The 14,631-nt window shown below is 44.0% G+C and overlaps 1 protein-coding gene across 1 annotated transcript; it reads right to left on the reverse strand.

Moving 5' to 3' along the window:
- Positions 1–5,947: 5,947 nt before the first annotated feature.
- LOC308373809 (transmembrane protein 121) lies at positions 5,948–6,904 on the reverse strand (the record flags this gene model as incomplete). Its single annotated transcript, XM_080849454.1, has 1 exon — positions 5,948–6,904. The coding sequence occupies one exon, from the start codon at positions 6,902–6,904 to the stop codon at positions 5,948–5,950; it is 957 nt and encodes a 318-aa protein (XP_080705580.1).
- Positions 6,905–14,631: the final 7,727 nt, after the last annotated feature.

The following is a 14,631-nucleotide window of genomic DNA, read 5'->3' on the forward strand; positions in this document are numbered from 1 at the left end:
GTCTTAGAAAATGGAGATACTTAAATAAACTGAGTATTTTCTAGTAGTAGTTCTACTACTGTAGATTCTAGTAGTTCCACTCATCCACAATCATTAAGTCATAGTTTTGACATTGTGTGTTGCAGAGTTGTACAACTTTGACTCTTCCTTTAGGCTTATCTATGTTTTTTTGTGAAAAATAATCCATATTCTTCATCACATACCAATCACCCTTTCAAATTATCTAAAAATGACATTACAGCGTCTCCTCAGGTAAAACTAATGCAATAGTGGTAATGTCCTTCATACCTCTACCACCTGTTTTTCTGAACAATCATATTCATTTAATCAGTGTCAGCTTTGGGCCCAAAATGCAGCTAATAGACAATGCCACACACAGGCTATGTAATAGGATTAGCTACAATTATTGTAGACTGAAAGATTATTGCACGGTGGTTCGATGCAGTGTGGATGCCCAGTCACATTTTACAGCTAACTCCCGAGGTCCACGTCCTAATATGGAAGATACAAGTTAACTGTGAAAAATGGTTAGGTGGTAAGTCCAGGGTCATGAAACGCCCAGGGTCATGAAACGCCCAGGGTCATGAAATGCCTAAAAGGGATTGTGCAAGCCCTTCCTGTGTGCACAAGAAATAAGTAATGAGTCTGTTTGAACTACCTCTTGCAATCCCAATAGGAAGGAAGCCGAGATTCAGTCGGAGAGGAGGCCGAGTGAGCATGTATTCTGAGACGAATGTTATGGTGGAAGAGATAGACCGGGAATTAATCACTTTCCTCCCAAATTTTCAGTTTAGCACACAGGCCATAAAAATGACGATTGTCTTTTGAGTTCGAGAGTAACAAATGCAACACTGTTCGGTTGGAGTTTTTTGTAACAAACTACTGTGCAAGCTTGAAATTGATGTTTTGTGAAGTCGGGAAACTGAGGAGCTTGCAATGATAGTCACCACAGTTTCACTGAAGGGAGCCACACATTTGCAACCCTTTTATTCAAGAAACTAAATAATAAAATATTAATTTCAAGGTCTCTGAGCTTTGAGGGTAACATCTGAAATTGTTTCCTTCAGACCATTGGTTATAAAACACATTTTGTCCTCCATTGAAAGCCCATTCAAAGCATAAGCCTATTCTAAGAAGAATAGTTTTGTGATGAAAAGGGTTGCCATTGGTGGGTGCAGCAATTCTAGTCAGGCCTGTTCTTAGTGTGTACTGCAGTTTGTGAGAATAACATTTTTGTACCTACTTCAGAAGCTTTAAACAGCATGATAAATAATTGGCTGCTCCAAAGGATATGAAATATAAACTTAATCAATTTTAATTTAAGTCAATATGACTCTGCATTATTTAATCATCTTCATAATTGGCAGTTAATTGGCTACACGGAGGATTCCTATATCATCCCCATCAATATTCAGACACTGTAGTGAATGAGGAGGTCTGTGTTTTGCAGTGTCAAAAAAAAAGGTCCTCCCTTTTCCTCAAAATATTCTCAGTATTCCTCACTAACCACGTAATCCCTGAAGACAAGGAATACACCATTTATCACGCTGCTAAGTGGTAGAACACACTTACACTTCTTTATCTCTAATGTTTCTCATGGGTAATCTGAACCTCTGTGTGGTAGCAGAGCAACATCCGTCAAAAAGGAACAAGGAACCAAATCTGTTCAGATTTAAGAGCCCACCAGAGACCAGGGAAGAAAGAGCATGAAATTAAGACTTTCTTTTGGTTTTCTAAATGTGTTCCTGATTCTTTTGTTGTTGTTTTAAAAGAGACACATTATTCACTATTACTCTCATCGATTCTAAAATGAGTGCGTCAAATAGTTTGGGGGCACCACCCCCCCCCCAAAAAAATGTCTTTAGGTGTTCAAATGTGTATCACTGCAGCCTGTTTATTGCTGACATTGTCAGTTGTTCTCTGGATGAACACACATACTGACCCAATTGAAAACCTCAGCCAATACAAGACACAACAAATTGCTAGTACAGTTCACTAGAAGATTCCCCAATTGTCAGTGTGCCAAATACACTTTCAAAAACCAAAATCACGAATCCTTAACTTGGATATGAGCAAGTGGAAATGGCATATGCCAGGAGAGTTTCTGTCCAAATAAACCTGATAGCTGATAGTATTTAATTTTATACCATATATTATGAGATCCAGTCTTGGAATTTGATTCAGGTTAAATCTTGAACAATGGTGGCCAACCACTGTGAGACAGAGCTTGAAGTTTCTCTCACCCACCGAGCTTCACCTAAGATTATCTGATTTATCCATTGAAAGATGTGCTCTTAAATGCTCTCTATAAACCAAGGGCGTCCACACAAGTCTCTGAGTCATTTGCTGACACATTGAATACACTCCCTCAAGATAAACTCTTCTCTAAACAAAAAAGATTACATTCTAACTTAAGTCCCAAATAAAAGTAACAATTATAACTAGGTATAAGATACATTGAATTATTGACTATGGCATATACTTATTTAACGAAATCTTAAATGCCGGTCCTTTCATAGCTCATTTAGAGATATCTCAGTAGAGAAGGCCAGCTCTTATTTGAAGCCACTATTGCTGCTCGTGGATCATTTTCCAGTAAATTATTTTGCAGAATAATTCAGCCTGACTCAACACCCACAGATCATTTCTAGTGCACAAACTCATTTCCCCTTCCAAGAATTCCAAAGATGTACGGGATGTCAGGATGATTATTAACCCAAAGGAATCTAATCTCCCAAAAGTCAAACGCACCCTTGAGTTACCGAGGACCTGACAGAACAAACCCAGAAAACCAGCTCACTCGCTAATCCAGCCTGCATTCCCTCAAGACAAACCTGCTCTCCAGTGATACTTGATAAGTGGCTCTCTGACGTGAGATGCGTTCAGCTATTGTGCTTCATGCGCACTTGGTTCCTCTGCCTATGAAAAATGCATGTGCAGTGCTGCACACTGAGATCAGAGCGAGGGGGCTGTGGGTGTGAATGCTCTGCAGCAGCTGGCGTGGTGTGTCCTGGTTCTTGGCTGCTTCTCTGGCTCTGGGCGCATGTGTTAAGGGTGCAGGAGGGGAAGCGAGACAGCAGACCTGCTTGAATTTCCTAGAAAATCGAGAGACAGTTCACTGTTGCATGAACTCAATGTGGGCTGGTTTGGGTGGATGGTGGAGAAATGTAGAGGGTTGGGGGGGACTGGGAGGGTGGGGTGTGTGTGTGTGTGTGTGTGTGTGTGTGTCGGGGGGGGGGGGGGGGGGGGTGTAGAGGGTGTTTGAGGACCACGGGAGCCTTGAATACCTGCCGCTTGTTCCAAAGGCTGTTTTGCTGAATCGTAGGGAAAGGATTGGGTGGGGGGGTATGGCAGGGTTTAAGGTACTGGGCAGAGGCCCTGATTGCACCATTGATCTCCATCAGATAGACTTTAATAATGGAGCCGGCCTCGAGAGGCAGGATGGGGGAAACTTTACCGATTACACATTCTGCTGACCTCCACGCTTTCTCTGTTGCCAAGGCAAAGCAGCTTGTGGTGGTGATTTAAGAGATGATTGTGTGTAATATTTAAGATGAAAACCAAATCCATTACACTTAAAGACATATGGTATTATCATTAACCACACCCCTTCTAAGAAGCATGCTCGTGAGATGTTATTAAAGACTAACATGGTTTGAAGGAGTTAGTATAGTATAGAATAGTTAGAGACATATTTATTTACCAGGATAACTAAGTGAATAAGATTTATATATTCACCAGGATATCTAAAAGGACATCATTCATCACATTTCCCCTTCATGCTGTCATTTCATCAACATTGTTATTCTGACCCCAGTTATGTGATCTTGTGTGTCTCCATATTACTCTATTTAGCAGTCAGCTAACCTGAGCAAACACTACTGCCCAGATTTTAATGAGCTATGACTCAGTGTGTCACTGGGGTTAATTAAACCACACAGATAACTGTATAAAGCACGAAACAGTGTGATCCACTATTCAGAGACTGCATTTACAAGTAGACTTAACCCTGTCTTTTTGAAGCAGCTTTAGGAGGACTTGATTAACCTCTCACATGAGACCAAGAGAGGTCTGTTGTAAGAGACTGCAGAGTTACATATCAGACATTGGCAACCAGTGTTTGTTGCGTCGGAAGATATCATGTCAGCAGAAACATTCCACCAGAAATGCGACCATGATATTCGTTGCTCTATTCATTTGGAGAAGGAGGATAGGAGTAAAATACACAGAATGCCAGTCATTTGGTACTGCTAAATAAACTTCTCTAAGGTGGCCAAAGTCCTCTCCGCCAATCTGATCACCCAGTCAGGGTTTATTTTATAGAATGATCAACTGGCTGTGTGTGTGTGTGTGTGTTTGTCCAACTATTTGTCCAATGAAATTAAACACAGGGGTCCAGCTGTGACTTGTTGAGTCATTCATTCTCCAATCACTGTTATCAGATAAATTAACCAATTCATTAAATACTAATTAATTCATCAATTAATTGACTATTAGGTGCTTTGCAGTTAAGTGCACATTCCTTTTATTGTCAGGGTCTGGAGTGATTTGAGAGATAGAAGCACGCTGTGGTCTGGAGGGATTTCAGAGATAGAAGCACACTGTTACATTAAAGCACTATTGACTGACTTACCAACACTCTACCATTACCCATTAAAGCACCTCTGTCACAAATCGACTAAATGCAGTCTTTCAGCCTTTTCTTCAGAGAGGTGACACTCTAAGGCCTCTGCCCCGACACCAAACGATCTCTAGTACGAGGATCATTCAATCATTCCTCTTTTCTCCTTTGCAACAGAAAGGGCTTAAATGTGATCCTCTCTTCCTAAAGCCTCTGCTGCAAAAGTATTTCCATTAGCCACTTTTAGTGTTTCTGATCAGTCATAAATAATAGGGAGACGTGTCGGGGAAAAGGGCTTGCCGAGCCCCTCGCAAGTCAGCATTTGTTGCAGCATTGATCTGACAGGCAAGGTGCTGTGGCTTCTACTGTCTGGGTCCTGTGCAGGGGGCATGTGACGTTGAGACTACCCCAGTGCAGTCTTCAATCATGCCCCTTAACTGAATAAGAAATTATCTCCAAAACTTCAGTCCTTTACTTTCACCCCCTCTGCCCGGTGACAATCTAACTGGAGTGGACAGAGTGTTAAAGCGTGCACACTTGAGATGAATGGTGTTGTGGAAGTGGCAGCATTAGCAATTAGATAGCTTCTAATTGGAGATTAGGATGGAGTGAGGAAAATCATTGGCCATTTTGCCTTTGTAATACTGGTTAATTAAAAGCACCCTGCTGAATTCTAATTAGAACATGAAACATATTCAATCCCCTTACTAATCAGTGATTGAGTGAATATGATACCCCCCATGCCATGCAACCAACAGTGAAAGACAAACAAACAAGGAATCCAGTCGCATATAAACACGAGACTTTATCAAAGGTCACATAGAAAACACAATTTCCTCTTGCTAAAAATCTTTTGTATAGAGATTTTTTTAATCTTCATATTGTGTTATTAAATATGTTTTCTCTTGAAACCACAAAGACACAGTCTCTTCTTTAGCACAGAAGAGGTGTGTGTTTTAAAAAATAAAAATAAAACGGCACAACAAAGCTTTTTTTTTTCATTTCATTACTCACCACACACTGTTTAAAAATATAAGTATAAATCTGCATTTGCACTCATTTTTTTCTGATTAGAAAAAATACGTAATCCAGTAAATGCAAGAGAGGTTTATGAGTCTGAGTCACGTCACAGGAATCTCTGTGGGTTCAACCATTTCTTTCCAAGGGCACCTTGTTTTCTACAGCGATCTATAGCAATCAGTGCATGTGTCATTGCACCATTTTGAAGCCTTTAGTCTGGTTTTCAATGTTAATATATATCCATGAGAACGCACTGAAGGATCAACGTTTTGTGATCTGCATTGGATCACTGAGCCTCTGTGTGCATCATGTGTGCTCACAGGGGGTCACCTCGGGAAGAGGCGTCTGGTCCTGCATGATCACCTGCGGGGGCTGCACCACCTGCACGGGCCGACCCTTGGGCCCGGCGTTCTTCTGCAGCTCGATGCCAAACGCCGGCGGCGCACTCTGCATCTGCCTCCGGTACTGCACGAAGCTGCACGTCTTGAGGATGATGGCCAGCACGTTCTTGCCTATGAGGATCGCGGACACGCGGTTGTCCTTGTACAGCAGCATGTTGCTGCCGCGGATGAACAGCGTCACCACGTTGATGGTGACGAGGCTGAGGATTGGGTAGAGCATCATCTTGTGCGGCACGATGTTGATGCCCTGCATGCTGATCTCGCTCAGCGACACGCAGGGAAGCACCAGCAGCAGGATGTAGCAGTAGAAGAACATGAGGCCCTCGGCCCATAGCGGGAGGCCCTTCTTCTGGGGCTCCCACAGGTTGGCCTGGATGTCCAGCACGTCCAGCAGGTCCACCACCACCCAGAAGAGGCGGTTGCGGATCTCCTCGCGCTTCTTGAAGGCGCGCACGTACTCCATGTGGTCGATGGCCACCAGGATGATGAAGAGCACGGGGATGCAGATGGACAGCACCAGGGTGAGGGCCTTGCGGGCCAGCGCGTCCAGGCTCTTGCGGTCAGCCTTGTAGTTCTGGTAGATGAAGTAGACCTTGATCTCCAGCACGAAGATGTAGAGGAACCAGAGGATCATGGCGTAGCCGCGCTTGGCTGTGCGCACCTCGGCGCCCACCCACACCGCCACGTAGCGTAGCACGATCAGGAAGCACAGGTCGCCCACGGTCACCATGATGCAGATGCCGATCTTGCGTGGGCCGTGGTTCTGCTCCACCAGGTAGGCGTCCATCAGGGCCATGCTACTCATGATGAGGATGGTAGACAGGCACACGTGGGGCTTGTTGGTGGGGGGTGGCGGCACCATCCTGATGGGGGCCGCCTTGGGTCCGTGCCCCTTGGGCTTTCGGCCACCGGTCGCCCGATCGGCGGATGCTCCTCGGGGGCTGCGGGCGAAGGTGAGGGGGGGGCTCAGGCGGCGGTCCCCACTGCTGCCAACGCCACTGCCGCCTCTGCCATGATGGCACACCTCCAGGTTGGTTACACTAGCTGGACACACACACACGCACAAACACACAAGAACAGGTACAGAGGGCAGACCAGATCAGATCAGATCAGATCAGACCAGCCAGTCCTGCCACACACAATCAGCTCTTACTCTCTGCACCGCAGAGGAACATGTCACAGGCATGACCTGAACATGGTGAGCAGTGCAGTGCAGAGAGGTGTAAAGCAATTCCTTATCTCATTATTCATCTCTACTCCCTGTCCTCAAGGATGGTTTTAACAATCAAACAATTCACAGATTCAGTGACACTATAAGATCAAAATGAAAGCTGCCTAAGCAGGAACAAAAGCAGGGCTTTAAATAGGAACAGGGGAGTGACTTACTTTTCCCAGTCTTTACAGTTCTCCCTAATGACAAGCGGTGAGCAGCGTTCCATAAGAGAGTTCTCTGAGCCCAAAGCCCAGCGGTAATCCATGGGAGAGGGTGGGAGAAAGCACAAAGGATCCGTCCTTGTACTGAAGTGCCAAATCCACCGGTCACGGAAATTTCTTTAAGCTAAAAGAGAAAGTCCAAAATATCCACCACATAATCCAGTTAGAGGGTAGACGTCGCCGAAGTGCCTGGACTAATGGTGTTTTTTTTTCACCCCGCCAGCAGACGCAGATATCACTTTGTTGTGCTTCTGACAGATTAAAAGAATCCAGAAGAAACAAATCTTCCCAAAAAAGTAACTTTAGGTGAAATCCTCAAAAGGATCTTTTCTTCCTCTTTCCTTCTGAAAAAGGCAATGAAGAAAAAAAAAGGAGGAAAAAGTCTATCACATGAAGAAAAATCCACCAGCGTATCTTTCTATTCCTGTCATGTCTACTGGTTTGTATTTGTGTGGATGTCTGATCACTCACCGGTGTGTGTTTGTGTGTGTTTGTGTGTGTGCTCAGACACACATGGGAGTATGTGTGCGTGTGTGTGTGTGTGGTGGGAGGGCTGCCGGTGAATCCTGTGAATGCAGATGCCGGAGGAGCTGCTGGAGCTGTGTGTCCCTCTCTGTCTCCCGCTCCCCCTCGGCGGACGGGTGGGTGGGTGGGTGGGTGGTTGGGGCGGATGGGTGGGCGGCGCTGCTTCTCGTCTCGTCCTCTGCTGCACCGCTCTGTGCTGCGCTGTGCTGCTGAGCACTGTGTTCCCCCTCTCTCAGTGGTGGAGAAGTGGCCCCCCTGGTCAGCTCATCATCGCCCCCCGTCTCTCTCTGCCCCGGCTGGGAGAGTGGCTCTGTCTGTGGCTGAAGCTGCGTCTGTGGCTGAATCTGCGCTGCTCTCACACAACTGATGGCTCCTCTGCTCTCTCAGCATGGTGACGAAAGGAAAGGAAATACTGTCACCCTATGTGACTAAGTATGCGTTTGTGTGTGTGTGTGAGTGAATGAGAGAGAGAGAGAGAGAATAGAAAAAGATAGAGAGACAGACAGTGAGGGTCTATGTGTGTATGAGAGTTTGCGCTCTCTCATCACTGTCTCCACTGCTCAGCCATAAGCGCTCTGTGGCTTTTCAAACTCTGGCTGTAACTCCTATATGTTTGCCCCCTCCCTCTCTCCTTCTTTCACTCTCTCTCTCTCCCTCCCTCTCATTTTCCCCTTACTCTCCCACTCAATAGTAAGGAGGTGATGCTCTGTAGACCACAGCTGCAGAGAGACCGACAGAGAGGGAGAAAGAGAGAGAGGGAGAAATGGGGAGAGCAAGAGACAGGGAGAGAGACTCCTGTGAACACTTAATAGGAAGGGTGGGGGTTGGGGTAAGTAATAGCCAGCCTTCTGCAGCCTCACTGAATGCACAAATATATATATACACACACACACATACACACACACACACATAATGCACCAACACAAATATTTTTCTCTATCTCTGTCTTTGCCTTTACTATCATTGTCAACCATCTGTGTTGTCTCTTGCTGCCTGTTTCAGTGTAACTTTACTTGGGGGCTGCTGTGAGAGTCTGCTCCCTCACACACAGAGTGCTGGTGCTGGCCATGGCATGAGGGGGTGGGGGTGGGGGGGGGGGGGGGTCAGAGGAAAGCTATGGTCTGGGGATGGGAGAGACGGAGCTGGCCATGGGATTTCGGCAGGTCTGCTCTGGGGACATGTCTCTAATGGTGCCTGGTTATTGATCCAGCGTCAAAGCAGTGAATCAGGATAGCCAGCATAGCCAGACACACAGAGCAGAGTTGAGGAACAGAGAGAGAGAGAGAGAGAGAGAGAGAGTTTTTATACTGAGAAAGGAGGCACAATATGGCATATAACACAGTAAAAGAGAAAAGAGAGGCAGACAAAGACAGAGAGAGTAATGGTGTATGGAAAGGAGGAGAAAGAGTAACGGACACAAGTGAGGAGAGAGGGGAAGATTTAAGGAGGCTGAAGGAGAGGGAGAGAGAGAGAGAGAGAGAAAGAAAGAGGGAGAGAGAGAGAGGGAGGAAAAAGATGAATGGGAAGGGCAGGAGAGAGATGGAGTGGAACACAAGTGAGAGATGAAGATGGGAAAACAAGGAGTTGTGAATCAAAGGGAGAGGGCAAAGGGTTTGAAGACAGAGGGACTGAAAGAGATTGTAAAGTAATCAAAAAACATGGCTATTTAACACTTACTCAGAGAAGAAAATGCAACATTCCATTTTCATTACTGATTTAAAAGATCAACAATTACATTCACAAATTGTAGCCATGAGGAGAACCATGAGGTGTTTTTTTTAATGTATTAAAAACAAAAGACTGAAATATCCCATTTACATTCAGATCCTTGACTTAGTACTTGGTTGAATCACCTTTAATGATAGCCTCAAACCTTCTTAGGAAGAATCGTTCAAACTCCAGCAGGTTGGATGGGAAGCCCCAATTCACGGCCATTTTCAGGTCTCTCCAGAGATTTGGGTTCAGATTTGATATGCTTCATGTGGTCTTGTTGAAATGTAAACATTTGCCCCAGTCTGAGATCCTGAGCACTCGGAAAAAGGCTTTCACACAGGATTGCTCTGCATCCATCTTTGCCTGATCAAGGCTCCTCGTCCCCATTTGCTCAGTTTGGCTGGGTGGACAGATCCTGGAAGACTGTTGGTAGTTCCAAATATCTTCTATTTGAGAATGGTGGAGGCTACTGTGCTCTTGGGAACTTTCAATGCTGTGAATGGTATCCTTCCCCAGATCTATGTCTTTTGACTAACTGACATGAGACAATTATATCAACCTCATGGCTTGGTTTCCATTCTGACATACACTATCAACTGTGAGATCTTTCCAGAAAAATCTTAAAGATCATTAATAGAAGTAGGGTGCACCAGAGGTCAATTGCAAGTGTAGGGTCTGAATGTCTTTTATTTTTAACAAATTAACAAAACACTCAGAACAAAAAAAATATTGTCGAGTATTGTGTGTAGACTAATGAGAAAATAAATATTATAAGTGTGAAACATTACAAAGTGTGGAAAACCTGAAAGGGTCTGAACATTTCCAACTGGACTACATATACTGTGTATATCAGTTCAGGACCAGCGAGCAAGACATGTGGCATCCCTATACTCCCAATCAAATATTCCTCCCACATAATGTCTTGTTATTCATAATTCATAGGGTAATTTACATATCTTTCATGGTATCTGTGCATTCCAAGATAAGCTAACCTCTCTATTAAAAAAGCCAGATTAACCTGAGCACGACTGCAAAATTACTCCTCAGTCACACTGGATAGATTTTACGCCATGTGCTCCGAAACCCTCCTTATGATATGTTTAATGTATGCTTCACCTCTACTGCGGATGTAGCAGCGATACATTACCCAGAGGGGAGCTTGGGGAGGATCTTTGGCCATTTGAAATTACTACAGTTAGAGGGCTTCTTTCTAACCACGGAGGGGTTAAATGTTCCGATCATCAAACGAGGCACTCACAAAGCCCACAGCATCTCTAGTCATTAGCTATGCCTACTACCGCGCACTTTACGAAGTACACTGCAGTAGAGTGTGTAGTGCACACTAAGCACTTACATCTGTAGTGTGTTCTGTAACTGATTAGTGTTGTCTCTAATGGTACACTGACAGACGCAAATGTGCAAGCCTTTTACCCATAAATCTCAGCGCCAGCTTCCTCCGGCCAACTGGAAATTTTAAACAAAGATGGCGGACTTAACTCCGCTGACGGACGTGTTTTGTATGTGAATGTACATCTTTTGGCGTTTTCTCGCTTAGATTTTTTAAACTTACAGAGAAATAGACACTGTACTATCAGATAACACAGTTATTGTAACCAGCAATAATGCTTGAAGTGATCTAAGAGGCGTCAGTCGGCCAACTTTCCAAAAGGGCTCCTTTTCTTCCGCTACGTAGCCAAGATGGTAATCTTTTAGGGCGAGTAGTGTCCATCGTTCCACACTGCATTTTTGTTACCGTTTGCAGTGCGCCATCCGAGTACTTTCAGTGCCCTGAATTCTGCTGATTCTGTCAGTGTGAACGCCCTAAGCACTAAAAGTCAGTGTTTGAAGTGCACAAGTGCACGGTAGTAGACATAGCCATTATCATATCTTGTGGTGTCAGCTGAGTAACAGTATGTCTTTGTCTCATATTGCTGGCTAATCATTTGTACATGCCTGTAGACGTATACTTCGTATGCCACAATTATGGCACTTCTGCCGGAAGTATTGGAGAAGTAGTACATGGGGTTGTAACACCTGTTATTTACTGAGTCAGCTTTTAGGGTGGATGACATGACAGAGAAAACAGGCTGAGGAGCATTGAGAGCATTAAGAAGACACATTTTGACCTAGAGGGTAAGGGTCACTCTTGGGTACACAGAGGGACAGTGTGATATAAGACGCCATTAAGAACTGCTGGCAGAGGCAGGCAAAGCTCAATGTCTCCCTTGGAGGGTTGTCTCTCTCTCATAGTACCATGGTCAGTACAAAAGGACTTATGGCTGTCTTATACACAAAGCCATATACCCCCCCCCCCCCCCCCCCCCTTTTCCTGTGCAGCTGTTTTGTTCTGAAAAGAAGAAAGAGGGAATTAAGCTTTTGAGAAGAAAAGGAAAGGCTGTTTTGAAAGGTAATTTCTCAGGGCAATTGCTGAGAAATTCCAACATCAGAAATGTCATTCATAGAATGGTTTTGACATTTAAATGAGAGTCTCACTCTTCTAATCAATACTTGGCTCACAGGGGCGATTGAAAGTTTTTGCAAGCAATTCCATGCCTGAATAATTTACATAGAAGTTTCAAAATTAGATTTTGCTAATGTTTTTTTTTTTCCTGGACTACTGTATATAACTGTCACCTGTCCGTGTGACTGCTAATAACAGTAATTAATGCGCTGATTCCAGCGGATTTATTTATGAACCTAGATTCATGCCTCATTTGTCCCGAGCACTCATGCCATATTAGATTAAAACAACAGTGCAAGGTAATTAGACGGAAATTACAGAGCGGTAAACATAATAGACCCCCTCGTGAGTGAAGGAATGTTCTTTAAGATGTGCTTGTGTTTACAGTGACACATCACTCACAGGGGGCTAGGGAAGCATACGCTCAAACACAATCTTTGCCACCACCTACATCACAATTGTTTACACAATCCGTTTGTTTGTTCTCTGCTCAACACATTTTCATCATCTGCTTGGCGGACTTGAAATCCTCATAGCAAAGAGAAGAGATAGCCTTCTTGTGGTTCATTTCATTGATGCTAATTAAATGTGGTAGTGGATATTAATATGTATTGACAACAACTGTTAACCTTGGTGGTGTGTTAGATGTGTTAGTTAAGTAATAACTAATGAGGTCCTGGATATAAGGCAGAATATATTCATTAACATGAAGAAACTATAAACATTTTTCATAAATAATAGATCATTATTAATGTAAAATAACGAATAGTTTTTTCTTGTTAGTGCATGAAGTACTGTTTATTAATTGGTAAAGAGAGTTAGCAAATAGTGATAGCATAAAATGGAAAATGGATTCCTATCTAATCTATAATTGAAAAGTACTTCCTCCTTCAGTCTGAGGGATTTTAAGAGGATTCAATTAAACATATCCATTTCAAACAAATGTTTTGCCAGCTCTGAGTGACTCTATTTGCAGTTGATTCAAAAAGAGGATAAAGCTTTGTTCTGCCATGCAGTCCAAATTTACTAAAGCTCTTCATTAATTGTCTGTGTGGATTTCTACCAAGTCCCTTAGCAAATATGTCTACAATTACTTCAATTTATTATATTCCACTTCCTTTTAAGCCAGAAGTGGTATTTATTACTATACACTTGGAAAAGTACCTTGTCACTCCTTGAAATGTATCTGGTTTAAACCACAATACCAACTTTTATAGTATCACATTCCTTTAGCTAAATTATCAAGAAAGGTGGATTTCTTACACAATAAACACACATCACAAAGTGGTTTAGTAGCAACTATTCAGGAAGGCGTATGGCATTTCCTTGTAGGTCAGAGGGACAGGGGGTAGGCAACAGGGGAATTTACTCCGCCAGCCAATCAGAGCAGGACTGCTGACTATTTCCGATGTGGACCACCCACTGACATGACTGACAGCTGGGTAGCTCAACACAGCGTCTACCTTCGTGTAGCGTTGGAGCGGTGGAGGAGCGACAGGGTTGGGGGTATGTGAAGGGGTGGAATGGAGATAAAGTAAACTGTCTGTTAGCACCCAACGTGTTCTGATTTGAAGATGACTGATGTGAGTGCGGATATCAAAAAAAAAAAAATCCCTTGGCGAGAAACATAAATAAATTACATCCATTTTTCCGACCGGATTTGGAGTCAGCAAGTTGGAGGAAAAGGACGAGGAATTTACATCACCAAAGACAATTTGTACATGAAGCATAACAGCGGAAATAGGTCTCATAAATCACATTAGCTGTAACCCTGAGCTCCATCGATTACCCCGCAGGAAAATGAATGGGGACATTAAAGGCTCCCGTCCCTAAACATCCCCATCAGGACTCTAACCACCGGATGGGAGCAGAGAGTGCAGGGCTCAGCAGGGACTGTGTCCCTGAAGGATGAAGAGGACGGACGGCCACTGGAGGCTTGGGGGAGGGGGTAAGGTCTCAGAATGAAAGATTTGGTCAGCAGGTCACATGTGGTCATGTAGGCTAAAAGAGCCCCATTGACAGGATGAGTGGATGAGAGAGCCAACTGTGCTGCAAAACCTCCGTCAGAATATTCCTTAATGTGATGAATACACATTCCTGTTTTTCTTCTTTTTTTTTGCCGCTAAGCCATTAAATCTGAATAAACATAAACAACCCTGCCATGACAAAGTACCAACATTAAGCTCCAGTGTTACGTTTGGGGGGTGAGCAGACCTTTCCTGGATGACATTGCAGCTTTGATGTATTAAATGCCCTTGCACTATTGCATAATATGACTTTTCTTTCTTATCTTTTCTCTGGGGTTGGTGGGGGGGGGGGGCAGTAATTACCTCTCTGTGCGCTGGTGGTGTCATTGTAACGGAGAGCAACAAGAGGCTCTCTACAGGGGAGGACGAGAGTCTCCCTTTCTTTTTCTGGGCAGATTATGCAGATGAGCCAAAGCTTCCCTTAGTAGC

Source organism: Sprattus sprattus (genome assembly GCF_963457725.1).
Source record: "Sprattus sprattus genome assembly, chromosome: 12".
NCBI classification, from domain to species: Eukaryota; Metazoa; Chordata; class Actinopteri; order Clupeiformes; family Clupeidae; genus Sprattus; species Sprattus sprattus.